At 43.0% G+C, this 11,200-nt stretch overlaps 1 protein-coding gene across 3 annotated transcripts in view; it reads right to left on the bottom strand.

The window, feature by feature from the left end:
- LOC134423837 (calcium-activated potassium channel subunit beta-2) overlaps positions 1-9,186 on the bottom strand; it is a 136,447-nt gene extending 127,261 nt beyond the window's left edge. The window contains exon 1 of one of the 3 annotated variants that reach the window (XM_063167284.1): positions 9,015-9,186. In XM_063167284.1, the coding sequence (XP_063023354.1) occupies positions 9,015-9,052 (38 nt within the window). In that variant the 5' untranslated portion in view covers positions 9,053-9,186. The remainder of the gene's footprint in view (positions 1-9,014) is intronic. The other 2 variants (XM_063167282.1, XM_063167278.1) reach the window with 2 other exon arrangements.
- Positions 9,187-11,200: the final 2,014 nt, after the last annotated feature.

Consider the following 11,200-nt stretch of genomic DNA (forward strand, 5'->3'; position numbering starts at 1 on the left):
GATGCAGCTGTCCTGTCTCCTGCCCCTGGTCCCCAGTGTCCCCAGTGAGCAGGCTGGCTGAATGGCTCTCTTGTCTCACCATGGGCTGCAGACAAACTAAATTCTTGAGCTCTGTACTGTTTTGTAGGAGTATTTTTCCTAATTTTACTTTCTGGCAGGTAAGGAGGGGTGATACAGCTCTGCCCAAGCACCTCTAGCTTTAGGGCAAGGCAGTGTGTTCCTGGTGGGTCTGGAATGTGCTTGCAGGCTGTGTGAGATGGGACAGTCTTTGTCAGATTCACAGACACCAGTTAGGACTGGATTGAGCAGGGATAAACCACAAGCAGGGAGTGTGAATCATGGTGACTGTGCCCTGTGCCTGTACCTAGCCTGAGGAATGAAATGAAATCTTTTTACACCCACAGTTTTAGCCCTAAACCACCACTTTAGCAAAAGAGGAGGGTGATATAGAAATACTGTCCAGGCTGGTTGGTGTTATCATTATCATTATCATCAGCATATGGGTTTGCACACTGAGTTTAATTGTAGTTACTAACAGTGTCCACCAAATCTTGTACCTCACATGGTGGCTCTTAAGTCTTACATCAGACTGCTGGACTGGGATTTAGGGCTCATTCCATCCACTTTCATGGACAGCTTCAGATTAAGTAAGAGATGTTTCTTGTTTTATAAACTTCATGTATATTTGGCAAAATTATCTGTAATGGGCAGCTCTGAGAAGAATCATTTCTATAAATACCCAGATATCATTATTTGGATCCACATCTCCAAGGTCATTATGAAGAGGTAATCTTTGATATCTTTCAAAGCACCAAGTCAGGCTATTTCCAAGCAGGTTTCTAATTGGAAATGAGTATAAAGCTTTAGTTTTAATTCCATAGGAGTGAAACTGAAAATTATTAACATCTCCAACACTAGACGTCACATATAGAGCATAGTGGATATCTGTCTCATGTCTCCACTTAGCCAGGGGCACTGTCTTTGCTGTCTCTTTCATCCAAGGACAAAAGGAATTTGTTAGGATGGCAAATGTTCTCCCATTCTTGCAAATTAGCATTAGAGCATCACTATAGAAATATTCCATGCTATCTGGATTATGGCAATTAAATTTCTATCAATGAAAGCTGGTTTCTGAACTAATATTTAAAGAAGATGAGAGAGAGATGTCTACATGAGGGGCATTACTAAACAGATTTCAGTATTTATTTTTCTGACAGAGATTCTGTTTCTCCTGAAAAGGTAATGTACATCCATCTTACAAGGAGTTCCCTTAGAGGGTTTAAATGAAGAGTGAAGCTTTGAGAACAAAGTGAAAATGGAAGAAATATACTGCCACAGGAAGATCAAAAATGAGGCACTTGGGGCTTCAGAGAGTTATCATTAATCCCCTCCTGCCCAGAGGGCATTCCTGTGTGACCATCAAAGTGACACACATGCAGCAGCCTGGCAGTTTGCCACAGCTCTGGGTTTGATGGACTTTGCTCTGGGGATGGCTGAACCTCCAGCTGTTCAGAATGGCAGCTTGTTTTCCTCAACAAATTCACTCCCATGTTTATCTAACCTATCTGGAGCAAAAAAAGTCGATTATAAATTGTTTCAAGCGTGTTTTCAAGCGTCTTTTCCTTACCAAAACCTGGAAACACAAGCAGCCATCAAAACCTGAGAGCTTGTCCTGCCTGAGCAGAGCTTTGCCTTTAGAGTAGGATCAATGTCAAGCCGGGGTTGTACTGCCTAAGACTGCTGTTGTACTTATGGCTTAACAAAATGTGTAATAATGTTCACTTATTAATACACAAAGGAAATGCAGGTGTGCGTCTGTCTGGTGTGCTGATAAGGCTGTGAGGGTGACATTTACCCCCAGGACAGCACTAAGAAGTCCCTAGCTGGATCTGTGAGGGAGTACTGCCCAAGCAGTTGCATGGCAAGAACATATTTCAAACAGGTGAAAGGAGGCAAAGGTCAGAAATAAACTCCAAGAGGCAAAGTGAGCTCTTTTTCAAAGTGAGGAGGAGCTCAGGGATAGAGCTGAGGGTCTCACTGAACCAGCAGTGCCTGAAATGGTTTGGTTCTGTTCACCTCATTAGCTTGGGCATTCTCCAGATCAAGGGATTTAGAGCACTGAAAAACTGTTTAATAGTAACTGACAAAATGTAAGCATTGATTCTGAAAATGCTGCACAGGTATGATGAAAGAGTAGGTACATGATGGATGACAGAGATGTGGGAAGCACTTGTTTGGCTTTGTTTGGGTGGAGTAAAGGATGAGAGAGAGGGAAAGAAAAGGATCTCCTAACAGTAGCATGAATGTGAACAGTGTGAGATACACTCAGACCACATAACAAATTCAGAGCCTCCTTTCCCACCCTGTGCAGCTGCTCACAGATATAGGGATGGTTACCTAGACAATAGCTGATGCCTGCAGATAAAATGTTTATTTGCTTTTATATAAAAAGTGAGCTGGAAGTACAGCTCATGATTGCAAACTGGGAAAAAGATCTTTCCAAAGCTACTGCCAATCCCCTTACAAGGACAAGATTGGACTCCTGCACGTACAGAAGAGCAACCCATGACTCAACACGTGGATCTGGACAGAATTGCACTCACAGGTTTTTATTCATTATGACTCCTAAGCTCCAAAAATAAGAGCTTTCAAAAGAATAGAAAATTAAAAAGACACCAGAGGGGTGATGTCAAAAAACTACCAACAAAACAACCCTTCTGAAATAGAAATAATGGGAACAACTGTACATATTTCTCAGCAGTGAAAGAACTAAAACTCAGGTGTATTCTGACTCAGATAAATCTTAAGTTTCCCCTGTGTACAATTGAGACTGAAAATTGGAGAAGGACTGATGTGAGGAGATGAAAGTTTCCTCACCAGATGAGGACTTGGCACTTCTTGCTCAAATATACTTATTTTCAAGACTATTTGCTTTGTGATTGCTCTAAATCCAGGGCTTTCAATCTCTTAACAAAACTCCTGAGCACAGTAAATGCACTGCAGTGGGATTCAGGGGAACTCTCACTGGAGACAGCAGGAGCTGCTGCTGCCAGGGATTGCACTCAGTGTGGGTGAGAGTGGAATGGGTGAGGTTTCCTCTCCCTTTGCTCCATTTCCCAGTGTTACCAGTAACACTCAGACCAGTGCTGCATCATTTCCAAGCAGCCTCAACACCTGGAACCGGTGAGCTCATTATCCTGCAGGCAGGCAAGGCCAGGACACCCCCAGGAATTCAGGGTTAACTGCATTAACCTGGCACATGTTAGAGCACGCTGATAGCAGCCTCTCAAAAGAGACCAAAGTTCTCAGGGCTCAGCTGGAGAATAAGGTCAGGAACTGACATTTTTTATAGTAGTTTTTAGAACTTCTGCCTCCAAACATACAGATGAAGTCCACTCCCTCACTTAATATTGTGACAGGAATTCTAATGCAATGAGGAATATGTGCCACACAAGCAGTACCACAGACTAGGGTAGGCAACTGTGTATTTTCTACAGAGGCTGTGAAATGGACAATGTTTGCATGCACAACCTTTCTGCTGTGAGGAGAGATTTCAGCTCTTCAGTTGTCTGAAAACACAGACAATAACTGGTCATGCATGGAGCCTGTTAGCTCTCCTCCAGAGCTCATGGCTGCTCATAAATGCAAACAAAACAGCCCAAAAACCAGTCCAAACTGGCCTCATCTAAACCAGCCTCCATCATTTGTCTTGTTTGTGGACTAACACAGGGCCAGCTGTCTGGTTAGTGAGACAGAAGCGTTAAGGTAGAGAAATCATGGAAAAGAAAGACTGGGAGGCCCCTCAGGGGGTCACTTGGTCCATCTACTGCCCCATGGCAGGTTCAGCTTTACCTGCACCACTTCTCTCTGTTTTGCCTGACCTGTATTCCAGAATAATTTCCAAAATTCCTGAATCACATACCACTCCATTAAGTATAAAGTAAAATATGTGCTTCATGAAAAATAGAGCTGTTCAGCCAGCAGCTTCTGTCTAGGGTGTTAATGTGCTGTACAACATCCACTGTGTGGTTTCCTAATGCTTTCAGGAATCTCACTGATCCTTTGGGGACATGCAGATGTCAGGAATGGGAAATGGAAGATACAGGCTGACATTTGCCTGTGAGGTTGTTATTGGTAATGTGCATAGGTGAATTTTAGCTGGATGGGGTTTTTGGTGTGAAGTATTTATGCAGTTGCCTTTAAGACCTCAACTGAAACAAAAGGGATTGGGCCCCTACTGAGCAGCTCTCAGGTAGTGCTCATTAGTGATCTCACTGAGGTTACTCTCCTCTTTCTTTGCCTTCCCAGGGCATAAGGTAAAATTGGACTAACTCTCTGTTTGGTTCATCCTCTTCTTTTCCTTTTGGTTTTCATCCCTGAGCACATTTTGATGGTGTGCATAAACATGGCCCCACAAAAGGAATCCCCCAGGCTCAGTGTCACCATCACTGGGAGAAGGTTGATGCATGTTCCATGGGGAGCCTCTTCCACACTTCAAATCCAGGGACTTCTCCCCAGGACCTACTGGAAATTGCACCAAACCTGCTTCCTGCAGCCCAGCATCCCACCAGGGCTGTCACACTGGCACCATCACAGAGCTCACACCAGTCAGTGCCAGGACAACAGAAGCATTTAAGGATACCACCAGCACATTATGGATTTTAAAAGTTGCTTTTAATATCTAATATCCACATCTTAATCCCAGAAAAATAGCTGAGCTCCTAAACACTCTTTTAGGGACTGTGAGTGGGTGGAAAGGAAGAATGTTTGTGAATGGATGTGAGGAAACAGCAGGGAGATTTCACAGAAGAGGCAATTGAGAGCTAATCCCAGGCTCTGCTGTGTGCCAGTGCCTCTGAATGCTCTTATTTACTGATGAACAGCAATTGACTGAATTGTACTATTTATATGTTTTAAGCATTTTCCCAAAACTGCATACCTCACAGGAATATGTGGGACAAACTGGCAATGGAAAGGAGCAATTCTAAAGTAGTCAACAGGCCTGACTGTCATTTTTATTCCACCTGTATATGTAAAGATTTTCAAAAGTAGTTTTAAGGAAAATGAGAATCAACACTATTGAGCTTACATTGTCTCTTACAATTTGAGGAGCTAGCACACATCTTGAATTCCCTTCTTCACTTCATGGAATATAAAACAGAGAATATTATTCTTTAAAAAATAATTCTGGTCTGGCTAACAGCAGGAAAATCCATGATTCCAGTGATGGAGAGTAACAGTACAAGACTTATTTATGCATATCAGGTACTGCAGGTTTTACCATCAATTCCTGACTTGCCAGCAGCTCTCTACGTTACTGGGACTTTCTCCACAGCCTCATATTCCAGCATTTTCCTAGACTGAAGATTCCTAATTTGAAAGACAAGGCTTGATGTTGACCAGAAAAACAATCTCTTCTCTGGCAGATCAAAGCAGAGCAGACACACACACCCCTTGCTTCCTAGCCCAGGAGTTTCACTTTTTGGCATCACTTCAGAAGCCTTAAGATTAGAAAAGGATATAAGTCAAAAGATTTGAGGCTCTGAGAGGTTGCACTGCAATCTGGGTGTTTGTTGTTTGGGTTTTGCTGATTTTTTAAAAATGTATTTGTTTTTCTTTTTTTGAACCCTATGCAAAGCACTTAAATGAGGTGGAATTAGAGACAATGCCAAATTGCTGGCCCAACCCTTGTTACCTTTTTCCCCCTACAAATTATCCTCCTGTTTGGTAATTGCTCTTGTTTGAGATTTGTTTGGGTGTAGCTTTTGTTGGGGTATTTTGCACTGGTCTGAGAATAAGAGAAAGTTGAGGAAGAAGAAATTCCTGGGGATAGAGGAATTGAGCTAAAATACTATTCTCACATTCAGAACATTCAGAGATGCTTTTAATACCATGTATCCAAAAGAAAAACATTTCTACCAGGGGCTTACCTTTGCCACCATTTCTCAACAAATCTCCAGAAGCTTTTGGTTATGCAAGAAACACAGAATATTGCCCCCACTTTTTAAAGCATCCCAGTATAATCAGAAATAAATAGATTACTGTTAGTTTCAACATAATTTCATGCTGTCCAGAAACAAGATGGGAGAAAAACCTTTTAGGTAAAAGCAGAAATTTCATTAAGAAGCAACATGTGAAACACTTTCTTTGTTAAGCATAATTAGCAGTTCAAAGACACTTGCCTTTCAAAGTGTCTGCTTTGATTCCTGTCAGATGCAGAGGCAGTGATATATGACACGACATTCATCAACTAACTCTCAACATAAAATGATGTGATGATTTTTCTCTAATTGAGGGGATGGCAAAGCAAGCTTCTTTTTTTCTTTCTTAAATGAGCTTGAGAAATAATTTAAATGGCTGTCAGATCTCCAGCAGCAGGTAGTAAAACACTGGGTGGAAGATTTTCAAATTCAGTTTTTGCCCATTCCCAATGTTTCTCTTATAGAAGTATTTTACTTTCTGACATGTCAGGTATTACTTATAGGAATTGTTTTTGCCTGTTTTTTAAGACATCTCCTGTTCAAATTTTCCTGCTGACTTCAATTTGCCATTCTGACAGCCTTCTTTGAGACTAGGTGGCTCTTCTGAAATGTATTCCAGCTGAGAGGTTTCAAAGTAGTTTCATTTTATTTTTGATCTTCCTGTGACTATCAAGCCTTATGCTGGCCTTTTTTTTCTAGTTGGCTGCTCTGGTGTTTCTTTCTCTTCACTCTCCACTGACTCCCCAGCACGTTTTTTATTTTACTGGTGGATATTTTGTGTACTCTTCCTCAGATGCTATTTTTCTTGGTCTCTGGATTCTACAATTCATATGATTCTGCCTTTTTTTTTTTTTAGTAGAATAGTAATTAAAATAGTCTAAAATAACTAATATAATAGCCAGCTAGAATGACTCAATAGCAGAAGGACTTGTGAGCATGAACTGCTCACAGCAGAAATCCAAGGTCTGTACTCCAGCTGAGAGCTCAGAAGAGAAGGGGTGACTGGTCCTACATCAGCCTGATGTGGCTTTGATGACTGCAATGGGTTATTTCCATGTGCCCAAAACCTGCCCCTTCAGATTTTACACAGGCTGTGGGCAGCATTTCAGGCTGTCCAAAAAGAGAAACTGAAAAGCTAGTAGGAATACCCCCTTATTTAAAATCAGGTTGTGAAAATAACCATTGGGGTTATTTTTAATTCTTTTCTCTGTGTCTGTGGTTCAAGGTTTTAGACACAATCCCGGCCTCCCTTCTGGGTTTGTTGCATACACAGGACTTTCTCTCTCTTCCCTTGTTACCAATGTGGGACTGCCTGTGTTTTTGTCCCAGTGTAGCATACGAAAAGCAAAGTTCTGCAGCAAGAAGTGTCCTGGAAGCCTTGGTGAAAGAGGAAGGTTGTATTTTGGAAAAGCAAATGTTCAAAGCTGCTGCTTTGTGTGGGGTGACTCAGCTGTCTGGGCTTGCGTTTGCCAACAAGAAGGCAGCTAAACTCAGTGTTTCCATGAGCCCAGAGAACAGTCATACTGTCAGCTCTGGTACAGACATGTGAAATCTCCCATCAGCTGCAGTGAACTATTTGCTATGGAAAGGGATGAATAAAACCAGTTCACTGCATGAACACCCAGGCAGGGTGAAGGAACCTTGGGTCTACGTGGGAGAGGAGGGAGAAGGCAGAGGAATGACCTAAAGATAATTTTTATATCCTCAGTTCAAGGTTGTCCCTCTGTAACACCCTTGATGAGTTAGGGTCCCCCCAGAAGTTACATTTCCTTCGTGCACCAAAACACAACTCTGCTTTCTGGTACTTTACATAAGGGAGAAGTGTCTGCTCTCTGTGAGCTGGAGAGGAAAGTAATCTAAAAATCTGTTGATTTTACATTATTATAATTGTTTTTTTGATTCTACATTACATAAATATTTTAGGAATAGGTTCATTCTGTTTCATAGACAGACTAGTCCTGTGTCTCTGACCTACAGTTGTTTGCTATCATTTTTTTCCTAGAAAACTTTTCAATAGATATAAAATTGAATTATCAGTAAACAGGAAATGACAATGTTTTCTTTTTTGGAAGTAGAGTCAGCAAACTCCATGAAAAAACAACAGGAGACCAACATACCACAGGTGTGCAGGCAAAACTAACGTAACCGAAAAGTTTGATATTAGAAATACTCATTGAACAGTACAGAAAATAAAAAAAAATCTCAGTAAATTTCAAGATTCTTAAAAGATACCTAGGAAAACAGAAAGAAGGAGTGTCAAGAATATTAAGTCTTTAATTGCCTATTTTTGACTCATGTGGAGTCTTGTTTGTACAACAGAGAATCATTTTCATCCACTCAACTGCCAGGTATGACATTCTATGAGTAAAAGATCTCATGTCATCAAATCCCATACAGAGTAATTTTCCTTTAAAGACACCATTTTAAATTTATCTCAAAGTCCAGCTTAGCTCTCAGTACCACATTTATGCCAGTACCACCAAATTGTACCAGCATTATGGGATTATGAACTGGGATCACTTACCCTGTCAAGTCTGGTTTCACACTGACACTTCCAGCAGGGCAGGTGCTTTATTTTGTTAGTTACAGAGATTCACTGTGCATCCAGAAGCTGCCCTCTGCACCCTGCTTTTACAGCAGGATTCAATACAGCTGAGCAAATACAACCTCTGCATTATAGATGAGGTACAGGGAGGTGATGGGAGCAGGGTAAATGCTCTCATCAGGTGGAGTTTGCACAGGGAGACAGAAACACACAGATACTCTCAGGACCAGGGAAAAGGAGGAGGGAAAATGTGTTTGAAGGCCCAGGAAAACCTGCTCAAAGGGTTTCTGTCCCAACCAACTCTGTAATCCCTACCCAAGGCCTGGATGCAATTACAACTCCACTACATTTCCATGCCTGACTTAAATTCTCAACACTGCAGCCAAACAGGGGGAAAACCCCCCAAACAAATCCAAAGTACTAGTTGCTAATAACTTCTAAACAGCAAACCAAGAGCAATTCCCCAGCCCAGAGTCGTCTCTACTCACCTCCATTTGTCTCGGGGATATTTAAGGCAAAGGCTCATTTTTGTCCTGCAGATTCCGTGCTGCTGCTCTGGGTTATTTTGCCAGGTCGTAAAAAGGCTCCTGAGCAAAAGGAAGAGGAAAGCAACACGTAAAGCAAACACAGAAGCCCAAGAGGAAAGCTACACCCTACAGAGCAGCACTAATAGCAACGAGACTCGCAAGGAGAGAACACTCCCAGTTAGTAACTTTTTCCATCGATACATCTGTTACAAAACAATTTAGCTGCAAACTTCTCTTCCTCCTTGCAAGCAAGGCTTTGCTATAGAGGAGACCTCAGATAAACTAAGTGATGAATGTGGGGTTTGGCAGGGGTTTTTTTGGGTTTTTGTTTTTTTTACCAAGTAAGCAAATTATTGAACTATAAACTAGAAGCTCAGCTGACTGCTTTAAAAATACACTGCTGGGCAGTAATTATGACAAGGTGCATTTGTCCATGCTTCAGGGTTTTTTTTTAAATTCAAAAGTCTTCAACAGAAGCAGAGTAATATTTGAAATAATCACCTATGGGAGTTTCTGGCTAGCAAGTGCAGCAGAGGTGAATGTTCAGATGATTAATAACTTAATTTTTTAAGAGCTTGATGGGCAGACAAGGAAAATATGCCAAACTGTCCTTGCCTCAAGAAGGATTTTTTAGTGCCAAAACAGAACTGCAGTGAGAAGGAAAACTCATGATTTCACCTCTAAAGACTTTCAGGGTAGGGAGATGTGTGGAGGGGCAGAGGGATTTGCTGCAGCAGCAGAAGCTGCTGGGCCCAGCTGTGTTTTCACATTCTTGCCTCAGTGGATTTGAGCTTCTCCAAGAGCCAGGGCTGCTCCTCGGTGTAGGTCATAGGGTAGCTACGTGTGTGAGCCCACAGGGGCAGTGTGGAAACTTCTGTGCTGACAGTTGATGTGTGGCTTGGAAGAAATAACAAACAGTTTGGTTTGAATTAAAAAAATCGGAGAGGTACATCTTGCCAAATGTTAGTCAGAAAGGAAAGCTGATGGATGTATCGTGTATGAAAACTCCCAGGGTGCAGCAAATTCATTTGTTTTCCAAAAGCCAGTATCAGGTTCTTCCCTTGCCTCAGAACAAACCTGGAACTACTTCAGGGAGGTTGAGAGAAATTAAGATTCCATTCAGCAGGGTAAATGAAGTCTGCCTTGAGCACAGAGCCAGGAAATGCTGTATGCAGTAGCAGGTGTGAAGGAGCTGCTGCAGGAGTTTTCCTATTAAATGTAATATCAAGCCCCATCCCCATGCCCCTGTGACATCTTGCTTTGCTGTTTTCCATCTCCATGGGCTGGTGGATTTTAAAAAATTGTGAGTTACATGAGGAGACACAGCTCATGTAATGAGACGATCAGGCAGATCATGGGAGAAAGGAACCATCTGGTTCCCACCTGGAATATTAAGAGATCTGGATCCACTTGGTTCCCAAATCTCCTCAGACCCAAAGGAATGGGTCTGCCTGTGCCCTTCCTTGGTGCTCCTTGAAAACTGCAGTCAGCATCTCCTCCATGTCTTGTTTTCTGAGGGAGTTTTCCCACATAAGACTCTCTCAGCCATGAGCAAACCTGAAATCCTTCCATCCACAGTGCCAAGGTAAGGCATGGTCCTGAGACAGAGGCCTGAAAGGGACAGAAGTGTCCCCAGCCCTGGCACACAGGCTCAGGAGGGACAGAAGTGTCCCCAGCCCTGGGACACAGGCTCAGGAAGGACAGAAGTGTCCCCAGCCCTGGCACACAGGCTCAGGAGGGACAGAAGTGTCCCCAGCCCTGGCACACAGGCTCAGGAGGGACAGAAGTGTCCCCAGCCCTGGCATAGAGATCTAGGAGGGACAGAAGTGTCCCCAGCCCTGGCACACAGGCTCAGGAGGGACAGAAGTGTCCCCAGGCCTGGGACACAGGCTCTGGAAGGGACAGAAGTGTCCCCAGCCCTGGCACACAGGCCCAGGAGGGACAGAAGTGTCCCCAGGCCTGGGACACAGGCTCTGGAATGACAGGAGTGTCCCCAGGCCTGGCTTGCTTGTCTCCCAGCTGGGAGCTGCTCCCTGGGCAGGGGTACCCTCCACCTTCCCCTCCAAAGCAGTGATTGTGCAAATCCAGGAGCAGCACCTGGCCAAGGGTAGAAGGCTGAGCCCTGAAAACACTGTACAAGAGCTGAG

The sequence above is a fragment of the Melospiza melodia genome, chromosome 12, assembly GCF_035770615.1.
Source record: "Melospiza melodia melodia isolate bMelMel2 chromosome 12, bMelMel2.pri, whole genome shotgun sequence".
Lineage (NCBI taxonomy): Eukaryota > Metazoa > Chordata > Aves > Passeriformes > Passerellidae > Melospiza > Melospiza melodia.